The sequence below is a fragment of the Eptatretus burgeri genome, chromosome 10, assembly GCF_056783735.1.
Source record: "Eptatretus burgeri isolate ZD-2024b chromosome 10, Ebu_testis_v1, whole genome shotgun sequence".
Classification (NCBI taxonomy): Eukaryota; Metazoa; Chordata; class Myxini; order Myxiniformes; family Myxinidae; genus Eptatretus; species Eptatretus burgeri.
Window position 1 is genome coordinate 84451675 of NC_140970.1, and position 12278 is coordinate 84463952.

Genomic DNA, 12278 nt, shown 5'->3' on the forward strand with positions numbered 1-12278 from the left:
TGTTCGGTGCGCGCCCTGCACGAGTCCAACACCGGTACCCACAAGCGGCGCAAGAACGGTGGCGATGCGACGGTTGCGAGGTGTGACGTGAAGGTCGTGGCGGTTGTGGTGAAGCGGCGTTGTGGTTGGTGGTTGATGTTGTGACTGGTGGTGGTAACAATGGCGGTTGGTCCAAATTAAAGATAGTAAAAGAAAAACGGCTATCCTGAAGAGTCGCAGCACGCATAAATGACATGTATTCCCACTAGACAACGGGTTTGGGCCTAACTACACATGTACTTACCGAGATACCTCACCTAAGGGACCTGAATGGTGGTTTGCGAATTTGGTAACCACAACAATATATATATATATATATATATATATATATATATATATATATATATATATATATATATATATATATATATATATATATATATATACATATATATATATATACAGACACATCTGAGTTCCCCGAGCTGGACACTGCATTTGAAGTGATCTTTGAGCGAAAAAAAGTTCCCAAGCTCATCGTCTCAGGCCAGAAGTAATTACCAAATCAAAGGAAAACCTAACCAACATATTTGCAAGGCCTTGTGCAAGGCGAGATCTGTAAAAAGATTCCAATAAAAGAAAAGTCGACTTGAAATACAGTGTTGCAGCACTTACATTAATAACAGACGTCATATACACAAAAAGTTTGGAGTTTTTTTTTTTTTACAGGAGCAAGGCTCATGGAAGAAATAGGTAAAACAGACAGTCGGACAAACATCAAGAGAATGAATGAACAGGAAAGGCAGAGAGGGAGGGAGGAAACACTGAAAGTAGCAAGTTAGATGGTTGGGTTCAGAAAGGTTAATGTGGGTATTCATGATCATGATCATGTATTTATCAAGGAAGCAATACACTCTGTCTCACTACAAATGGGCCGCTTTGTCTCATTCCTGTTTATATTCTCTTTGTTTTCCCTTTTTAATACTCACCGCTTGCTCTTTTTTTATTTTTTTTTTCTCTCTCTCTCTATCTCTCTCTCTCTCTCTCTCTCTCTCTCTCTCTCTCTCTCTCTCTCTCTCTCTCTCTCTCTCTCTCTCTCTCTCTCTCTCTCTCTCTCTCTCTCTCTCTCTCTCTCTCTCTCTCTCCATAAGCTTTCTTTCATATCAGCAAACCTGCCATTTTATTCTGCCTCTCCAAACTCGATATTTTGTCATTTATATTTGCTTATCCTCTTTGGCACACTTGCCTCTGAGCTATCTAGCCTGGGTTCAGCCCAGCGACAAACTGTCATCCTGGTGTCTCACAGGCAGGGTGTGGCATCAATGTGTGTGCCGTCCCTTGGATGGATGTTAAACTTGGTGGCCATCTGTTGCAATTACTTGGTGGAAGATAAAGATCTCACGGTGTCCTTCACAAAGCTATTGGCGGCACCCTGGCCAAATTACAAATTCCTGGAATTGAGGCAAGAGCTTCCACAATAACGACAGGATCTTCATGATCAAGGCTCTCATGGAAGAGTTGCCACTCACAAGTCATTGAGTATAAGCTCAATAGTGAAGCACAGGCTAAAGTGATGCCGAGAATGAAGAAGTGAATCCGTTGAATGGTGGGAGTGAATCTTCCATGGTGATAAATCTTGCATCATTGTGAATGATAAATGATAAATTAACATTGCGTATGTCACTTGTGACAGATAAGTCTGGTTTGGGCATCAACCCAATAACTGCTGAAGACATGATTGTGTTTTCCCAAAGGGAAACTCGAGGGGGAGCACTCGGAAGAGTGCACAACCTCTGCCACCAATACTGCTGGGTCACTTAAGTGAACCTGATATCCTATTCATTGTAGGTCAAAACGGATCAGACTCTAATGAACCACGATTGAATAAACTAAACTAGATCGACGTGTATGTAGAAATGCCAAAAAAAAAAAAAAATTGGAAAAAAAGTTGCAAAATTTGTTGTTTTTTTTTCTCTAACAATTTTTTGGGGGGGTTGGAAATCACTAAAACATGAAGAAATGCAAAAAAAAAATTCAAACATTTTTCAAATAAAATCGAAATTTTTTTTTGGAACAAGTCCAAAATCTCATGGCATGATCCTTGGACCATACCTAATCCCCCCACCAAGTTTCGTCGAAATCCGTCCAGGAGTTTTTCCGTAATACTGTTCACAAACAAACAAACAAACAGGAGTGAAAACAGTAACCTCCATCCATCTTCGATGGTGGAGGTTAATAATGATAGAGGAACTGTCATGTTTTTTGGGGATGTTTTTCATTGTAAGAACTAGAGGGGGAGCACTCAGTAGAGTGCAAAACCTCCGCCGTCAATACTGCTCGGTCACTCAAGTGAACCTGATATCCTATTCATTCAATTTGACGTCAACAGTGCTCACAGAGTTATAGTTTGCAACTTTCCCTTTTACTTTTAACTTTTACATACTCAATTCATTCGTCATAACTAGATTCCTTGAGACAGAAATTGATTTTACGTGGGTATATCCACCTGAAGTTCCAAAATCAGCCGCAATTATAATTTTGGCATGTTCTTTTTTTGTTGGAAATCACTGATAACATGTAGAAATGCAAAAAAAATTCGAAATTTTGTTGAAAAAAAAGTTGCAAAATTTTCTAATTTTTTTCTTTTTTTTCTCTAACAATTTTTAATTTTTTTGCTTGGAAATCACTTAAAACATGTCGAAATGCAAAAAAATATATATATTTTTTTCAAAATGGCCAAAACGGATCACACTCTACTGAACCACGATTGAATAAACTAAACTAGATCGACGCGCATGTAGAAATGCCCCCACAAAAAAAAAAATCGAATTTTTTTTGGAAAAAGTTGCAAATTTTTTTTTTTTTTTTCTCTAACAATTTTTTTTTTTGGGGGGGGGGGGGGTTGGAAATCACTTAAAACATGTAGAAATGCAAAACCAAAAATTCAAATATTTTTTCAAAATGGCCGCCATAGCGGCCATATTGGACTTTGGAACAAGTCCAAAATCTAATGGTATGATCGTTGGACCATACCTAATCCTGCCACCAAGTTTCGTCGAAATCCGTCGAGGAGTTTTTCCGCAATACTGTTCACAAACAAACAAACAAACAAACAGACAGGGGTGAAAACAGCAACCTCCGTCCATCTTCGATGGCGGAGGTTAACAAGAGACTCTTTGGTTGTAGTGAAGAGAATGCTGAATGCCGACATAGATTGTGACATTTTGGACAATGCTACACAACTGCAGCTTTGTCGTAATATGACAGTGAGGGGGATTTATATCTACCAGAATGACAACACAACTTGTCATTGTGCTATGTCTGTAAGAAATAGTTTCAAGAAAAAGAATGTTGAAGATTTGCAAATGACAGTCCACAGTGTCGAGCTCAAGAAAACAAACCATTCTGAGACATCTTATCATGACACCAAATCTCAATGGAGCAAATCCCACACTAATTCTGGAGGAATGGCATAATACAGTATGAGGATTGGGCTGCAATTTCCACAGCATCATATTGATTTCTGCATGGGAATACTTTCACAAAAGCTTATTCGTGCTCTCATGCACACGTTTATTCCATCTCACCAGCTGCTTTTATATCCATCCTGTGGGCCATAGTAACACCAAATCCTGTGGCAAAGCCTTTGTGGTCAAGAAACTTCCTTTTACAACATGGAAGGATAACCCAACTGAGGGCAACTTTAGGTCAATTTCATAAGGCTTGCACAAAGTGTTTGTCACTATGTCCATGCACAGGCAAGCCAGAAAACATCATCGTACTGAAATCTAAAACCAGTCTCCTTTTTCCAAGTCATGGTGACACCTTGACTTGTCCAACTGTGGTGTATGATCTTCTTTACCCCCTATCTCCCCTCAAACAGCATCAACAGAGACTCTGCTTGAGCTAAGGCTGAAAGTCTCAACTCGATGTTTGCCTCCAACTCCCATAAACCCAACACCTTCTGTACTGTACCCATCTTACTCCCTATCAACTGGACTTTGTGTCCTCACCTGAGAAGGTAAAGAAAGTTATCTTCACCTGCAACACTGCATCGGTGACAATCTCAGAGAGCATCAGTGCTCATTTTCAAATCTTGCTCTGCTGCTCTTGCTTCTTTTCTGCCTGCTCTCCTCAACCTGTCCTCCTTTGGCTACTCAGCAATGGTTGAAAGACCCTAGATCTCCAACAAGAGGTCAGAATTGTAGGTTTGGACATATCTTTGGTATTTGACACAGTCTGGCATCCTGCTCCACTTTCCAAGCTGCCTGCGACATACAAGGCTGCCCTATTACTTTGCTTTGACTTCTTCCAGTTGTGCAGTCAACATGTTATGATCAGTACAATCCTCTTCTCTAGTCTTGGGCCCAGTATTTATCCATGTACATGAACGGTTTCTCCAATGGTCAGGAAAGCTCTCTCTTCATCGTACAGTACTCCCATCACAATGACAAAGAGACAGCAGCTGCATCACTCTCTGTTGATTGTGATTTGATTAAATACTGGTTGAATAAATGGAAAATGTCTTTCAATCCTGGCAAATCCCAAAGTTCTACCTTGTCACTCCAAAAAAAATTGTCAAATCAACTCACCTATCTGTTTCCATAGTAAGCCACTGGAAGAGGTTCGGTCTCTTGAACATTTTGGCTTCACCAATAGCCATTACCTCTCATGGGCTGACCATATAAGAAAAACCAGCAACCATAGCCAACTGTAGACCTGGCATCCTCCATCAGTCCAAGTCATTCCAAAGTTCTCCCACTCATGCAGTTCATCCCTTCCTCATGTCATGCCCCCATCCTGACACATGATTTCTATTACCCCCATTAACCCTTCCGAACCCAACCTCCTCAGTTGCTGATTTCAGTATTTCCTTCCCTTATCTCTCTCTTTCTTCCTTTCATATTTGTTTATTCCCAAGCAAGTTGTGCCCAATTGTTGCTCTGTTACTCAGTGCTAATTAAACCTTCCTCTTCAATTAGCCTTGCTCTTGGAAAAAAAAATACTCAGCCTACAAGGCCTTTTTCCATAAGCAAATGGAGTACTGTCTTCCTTATGGGATACCATGCCTGCCAGCATCTCATCTTTCCATCTGTCTCTCTCTGTCTCTCTCTCTGTCTCTCTATCTCTCTATCTCTCTTCTGCCTTCTGGATTCCATGGAATTGGAAGCTTTGAACATGATTGGCATCTCCTGAAATGAAGCCAAAGCACAAGACCTGGAATCCTCCCACAAACATGTCACTGGCCCTTGTGTTTTTACTGCCTCTGCTCAGTCTATCTCTCTGCTCTCTCAGGTCTCTGCTCTTACCAAGCTACTCGATGACACATACACATTCTTCCAGTAACCCCCCCTGGTGAAACTCCCAAAATGCAGGCCATTAGCTCACCTCCAGTCATTTCCTTTTCTTTTCTCACATTTGTAGGATAATTGTGATTATCGGTCGTAGGATAATTTGTAGGATAATTTGTAGGATAATTGTAGGATAATTGTGAATAGCCGGTCCTGCAGGGCCTTCTTCATGGTCCATGTCTCTGATCCATATAAGAGTATGTTCTCTACGCAAACTCTAAAGAATGCAAGATTTATCCACCAAGTTTTATGGAAGTTTTATGGAAGATTAAAATCTCATCGAAAAACCTGGTACATAATATCATTTAACAAAAATATGCCTCATGTTCTTGCTTTGTAATTCAGCAAAGACAATCCGGCAAACTCTCAGATCAGTCATTAGCAGAGACCAAGCCACATGAAGTTTCTGGCTAATTGCTATCAGCATTGTTTGTCCATATCTCGATTGTAGCTTATAAAGTCATGGGTTGTACCTGACTGCTTACAACATTAAAGACTTTCATTCACAGTGCTCGCCTGGTGTTGGCTTAGTGGTTAGGATGGTTGGCTTTCGATCTTAGGGTCCTGTATTCGAGCCCTGTTGACTGCTGAAATAACACTAGGTGGTGTTGACTCAGCTTGTCATCCTTCTGAGGTTTGTGAAATGAGTACCAGTGTACTGGTTTGGGGCACAGCATCAGTGGCATAGTCATGCCCCAACAAAATGATAGCTATCTGGCAGCCAAGCTGCCATATGCAAGAAGATTCGCAGTGCTATAGTCTACTCCTTCCCAATATGAGGTGGTGTTATTAATTTTGAAAGCTTAATTATTTTTTCAGTTTGTTCGTTTGGAATTCCCATCTGAGGGCATAGCTCTTGATCCTTGAATCCCATGTTTAAATACCAAACACTGTACTGTGTTTATTTGTCCACTGTAACCAAATTTCTTTGTCATTCACATAGCAGTACACTAAAGATCAATATTCAGATAAACAGAGGTCATGAAAGTACAGGTTGGATTTGGATTTATGATAATCAAACCAAAGAAACCTCAGCTGTACCTGCTCACATCCTTAGGTGACCATCATTGATGGAATTAATTTCCTCAATTATTGAAGCAAAAATGTGGGTTCTTCAGTTTGGCAATCCCATCTGACTTCATAGCTTATTATGTTTCAATGTCGTATGATAATATGGACAGGTTCAAATCTGATATACCGAATATGGCCCATATCTATTTATCCATCGATGACGAATATATTGTACTTGTAATTCATGGACAAGTGCAATGACATCTCATAATGTCCTTGTCATCCATTTAACATATGTAAAAGCTCCTCTATGATCCTTAGATACTGTAGAAGAAAAGAACCATCGCAAGAAACATTTCATCAGGAATTCCCAGGAGATTGCAAATCCCGATGGTCAACTATTGCAACTAGAACGGCACTCAGTAGAGCACATACCTCCACCAGGTTGAATAGTTTACATTTTGCATCCACTGAAAGACAGCCAAAATCCAATCATCTTGTTCTTGTCACCTACACAACTTATCCACCAAGTTGTCATAACCCGTCCACAACGTTTTGAAATATTGTGCTATATGCATATAGTTTTAGGTCCCATCTCTCAATGGTGAAGAATCACTTAAAAATTTTTTTTTAATCCTCATGTCCGTATCTCGATCCACATGTTCACAAAAATCGAACAAATCCATCCTTGTCACCCACCCACCTAGTCCACCAAGTTTCGTCTGAATCCGTCCATAACTTTTGGAGAAATCGTGCTATATATCGATTTCGGCTCCATCACTGAATGGTGAAGAATCACTAAAAAATGATCGGATCCAGATCTTCACCAAAATCAAACCGATTCGTCATTGTCACATACCCTAACTGTCCACCAAATGTCGTCCGAAACTGTCCAAAACGTTTTGAGATATCCTGCTCACAGATAGACAGACAGTGGTGAAAACGTCACCTCTGTCCACCTTCAGTGGCAGGGGTAATAAAATGCAATCAAAAGTTTTCATTTCGTTACAGATTTTGACCAATCGATTTTAGAATCATTGATATAAAAACAATTAATACCTTTTTAAACTTGAAACAAATTGTGCAAAAAGTATTCAGCGCAGAATAACCAAGTATCTGTCACTCCGATCCACACTTTTAAGCAATTACGAATCAGCTATATTGCAATGGCATGTTGGATGTCATGCTTAATGCTGCCCTCAGTAAACTTCAGCTTCTTCTCAACTATAGCAGTCCATGCATCATTTGTCCACAGTCCAAGAACGAATAAATTAGATCACTCTCACTGGCTACATCTATGCTTTAAGAATCAATTGTAAGAGTTCAATATTTTTATGGCTTCTCATAGTTTAGCTTTTTATTTTATCAAAGTAGTAGGTATTTTACAATATACCCAATCACTGTCATTATCATCTCGTTTCTAGTTTTCCGAATATTGAAGCATGCTTGGCATTGGAACTGTGTTATTCTGGGGTTTAATCCATTACGAGGATAGAGTTAAGTACAAACTGTTGTGCTGTTGCAATGCTAACAAATTGCTACACCCCTGGAAGAATGGCACCCTTGTGTTAGACATGTGAAGCTGGCTGCTCCTTATTCATTTATATTCACGCATTAAAAAATGTCGTGTTGTCTTTCAAAAAGAGTAGGTCATCGTATGTTGATAATCTGGTCAAATTCCATTCTAGGTATTAGCAACAGGTACATCATTTGCACTACCTGATGTGTGTGGGATGGCTAGTATGTCGCAATGGCACAGTCATGATGACACTGAGGAGCCCTGAAAAGCTAAGATCAATGGAGAATCAAAGTGCCGATCCTCCGATGGTTGGAATTATATATGATACATCAGCAGATGGTTGTGGTTGTAAGGGAACAATCATCAACACCAGATGGCATAGCTGCAGGTGTTTCTAGAGGCAGTTTAATTGACAGAATGATCTTAAGCTGCTTCATTAATGACCTTCCTTCTTTCAAAAGGTTTGGTGTGCCACTGTTCACTGATGATCTTCGTGTTCAGCACCATTCATAGCACGTCAATGAAGCAACACATTCCTGCATGCAACATGAACTTGACAACATCCATACTCAGGATGGCAAGTGGCAAGTTCCCTTTACATAGGGTTTGGTAATCTTATTCAAGTTCAAGAAATATTCCAGTGAGATTTCCCTGATGTTAAATGGCACAGATGGTGATGGCCAGGCGTCTGCTTGGGGGATGGCCAGAAGTACCGACAGAAAGCGGACACAGTGACATGCTGCTCTGGTGCATGCTCCCATTCCTAACCTAATCTAAATGGCACCACCATCTCAGAATCTTCCAGTGTCAACATCCTGAGGGTCAGCAATGACCAGAAGGTAAACTGGGACAGCCAAACATGACAGGTACAAGAGCAGAACAGAAGCTGGAAACTCAGGGATAAGTAGTTCACCTGCCAATCCCTCCAGACATCCACGTCATCTTCAAGGTTCAGTTCAGCAATGTGATGGACTGCTTGGCTGGATAAGTATCTGAAACAACATGCAGGACATTTGACTCCATCAAGGACAGAGCTTCTTCGTTCATTAGCTCACCTCCATCTCAAGCTAACATCCACCCGCTGACAAACCAGTAGTATATCTCTGGTTGCATTTTATACGATATGCAGAACATACTGCAGAAAATTATCCTCTCTGTTTCAAACAACTCCTCAGGTCAGGTCAGGTACGGTAGCATGTGCTGGAGCAATGCGTCGCTGCGTCCACTTTCTGCCAGTACTCTCGGGGCCTCCGTCTAGCTATCCCTCAGGCAGATTCCGGGCCCATCCCCATCTCCTTGAGATGCTGATCAACCTGCTGAAGCCATGAGGAACATGGTCAGCCCATTGCCCTCCTCCACTCATGAGACTCCCTCGCTGAGAGAATCTGGTGAGTAGGATCAGTGTCAGAAAAACGAGCCACATGTCCATACAGCCGCAGCTGACGCTCACGGACTATGCAGGTAACAAATCTCATTTGAGTCTCTCTCAGCAATTGTTCATTGGACACAAAGTCCGACCAGCGATAGCCAACGATTCTCTGAAGGGACCTGGTCCCAAAGGAATTAATGATCCAGTGAATCCAGCCACACCCCATGATCCAGGGAATCCATGACTCCCAAGGCCCGACCAAGATGTCTACTGACCTCTAGCTCACAGCAAGGGGGAGACATGAATACCACTGCCAAGGTAAGTGAATCTCACCTGCCCATCAACTCCTCCCATTCCCATAACCAGAACTATTAAGAACTACAAGAGCAGCAGCATTATTGGAACCACACCACCTTAAAGTGTCACTCCAAGTCAAACAATATCCAGATTTGGACAGACAGATAGTAGACAACAAAATGGAAACACCAGATTACATGGACTGTACAACATATATGCAAAGTATGGCATCACCACATGTACGTGACTGGCACATGAAATATGCAAATCTCTTCGCGGCAGTCCTCTCGTCATGTATATATAAGCGAGTTGCAGGTCAAGTCCAGTATTAAGAGCCAGCTTGGCTGCAATAAAAAAAATCTCAGTGATTTAAAAAGAGGCGTAATTGATGGTGTGTGTTTAGCAGGCCCTTCAGTGACAAAGGCTGCGGAAATTGCTAACATTACACGAGGAACTGTCACAAAGGTGATGCCACCCTGGGAAAAAGAAGGAAAACATCATCATTGAAGAGCAACAGTGGATGGAAGTGCATACTCGACAATTGTGATGTATATAGGCTTTAGTTCAGACTGAGAGGCAAAACAGGAGAGGAATGGTGGACTAATTGTGTGCAGAGTTCATCATGGGTTGTGAGTATCCTGTGTCATCGAAAACTGTCAGAAAGGAACTTCACAAGGCAAGATGCCAATGCCGGATTGCTATGTACAAGCTGCTCATAATACATGGCAACACCCGTTTGTGGGTCCAGTGGTGCAAGGAGCAGAGGCAATGGACTGCCGAGCAGTGGAGGAATGTGATACAGTCTGATGAGTCGTCCTTCACCATGTTCTTGATGAATGGACATGTGCATATGTGGTGACAGCCCAGGGATCTCTACAGCCGAGAGTGCCTGGTTCCAACAGCAAAATGTTCTGATGGTTCCATAATGGTGTCAGGCATTCCATAATGGTTCCATAATGGTGTCATAATGGTGTTTATCTGGCATGGCCTTGGTCCACTCATTGCATTAGAAGGCAGGGTTTATGCAGAAAGCTACGATACAATCTTCAGTGATCATCTGCATCCCATGATGCAGCATTTCTTCCTTGCTTGGAGTGGTGTCTTTCAGGATGACAATGCTCCAGTCCACAGGGCATGTTTTGTCACAGGTTGGTTTGAGGAGCACCAGGACAAAGTTATCCATCTACCATTGTCCTCAATCCCATAGAGCATTTGTGAGACTGTCTGGAGAGGCGCCAAAGACAGCCATTTCTGCCTCCATCAAAATGGCGTGAATTTGAGAATTTCCTTGTGGAAGAATGATTTCACATTCCTGAAGAACAGCTCCAGACCAATGTTGACTCCCTGCCATATTATATCCATGCTATCATGGATGCACTTGGTGGCCCAACGCCCAACTAAGTGACATTTTCTTGGTGTTTCCATTCTTCTTGTCCACTACCTGCATGTTGTTGCTCCTTTAACATGGCTTTATCAGAATCTGGGAAAGTTATTGAGGAAAATCATATCCGCAAAGAGACTAAAACTGTTCAATGAGAAGACTCACCTCCATTTTCTGAAGACAACTTTGGATGGGCACCAAATACATTGCCTAAAGCATTGTGACCCACATCTCATAAGCCAATAAAGAAAAAAAAATCCAACACTGAAATATTCTGCTGTGTACTGTGTGTAAAGGCATGAGTTTACAAGCAGTTTGAGCTACATATCCAGCAATACAGAATGTTGTAAACATCAGTTGAACATGTTTGCATTTTTATTATGAACACGATATGTCCAAGCATACCTTCGTTGTGCGAATCTTGTTACCCAGCACACAACTCCAACCAGAACGGTCTGGAAGCAAGCGGCAGGTCTCCCCCATGAGGCAGGGATGCATGTGGCACCACCAGCGCTGGACCACTAGGCTGGCTATAAAAAAGTAAACAAGTTAGTGGTGTTATGAGTAATATCGTAATTCATAATACAAAGAGCACAGATGTACATCATAAATTAAACGAATAACATTTGCTTAGATTGTTGGGTGAGGTAGATAGGTCGGTAGGCCTAGACTCTTGACAGAGCATGGGGCACCCACGACAAGTTATGAACAATTATTTGGCTGATAACCAACCTCTGGACAGGTTGCACCTTTGTCAGAGATGATTATATGCTGTTGGGAAGGAATTTGGAATTCAGTTAGGGTGCCAGAAAATAATGGTTGTTGGGATAGATAATATTGACGAACGCATGATCCATATCGTTGATGATATAGCAATGGATAGTAAATTAGAACGACAATCTTCTATGTCATGACGTCACCAGTATGCTCCCACTCACATTAATACATCATTATACATACTTGTGCCAAGTTTGATATAAATCCTTGAACCCAGATATAAAATATTAAATAATTAATGGCTGCCAGACCATGTGTCCGACGAAGTTTAAATTTCAAAAATGCATTTCCCATCAATACTAGATCATAAATGTGAAGTTTCATGTTGATTTATTAAGCAGTTCCAGTGAAAACGTTATAATATATATATATATATATATATATATATATATATATATATATATATATATATATATATATATATATATATATATTCAATCCAATATGGCTACCAAACCATGTGACCTATCAATTATTCCTTAACAAACTTGTACACCCAAGGCCTGGGGAACATTTGTGTAGTTTCCCTTCGATCTGTCCAGCCATTCTGGAGAATATTTTTTATAGGTTTTTGGGGTAAATCCAATATGGCTG

At 41.0% G+C, this 12278-nt stretch overlaps 1 protein-coding gene across 3 annotated transcripts in view; it reads right to left on the bottom strand.

The window, feature by feature from the left end:
- LOC147019001 (chemokine-like protein TAFA-2) overlaps window positions 1-12278 on the bottom strand; it is a 524810-nt gene that overhangs the window by 6084 nt on the left and 506448 nt on the right. For all 3 annotated transcript variants that reach the window (XR_015062607.1, XM_085899144.1, XM_085899143.1), the window contains exon 4: window positions 11313-11437. Coding sequence is in view for 2 of the 3 variants with exons in the window: in XM_085899144.1 (XP_085755270.1) it covers window positions 11313-11437 (125 nt within the window). In the remaining variant the exon portion in view is untranslated. The remainder of the gene's footprint in view (window positions 1-11312; window positions 11438-12278) is intronic.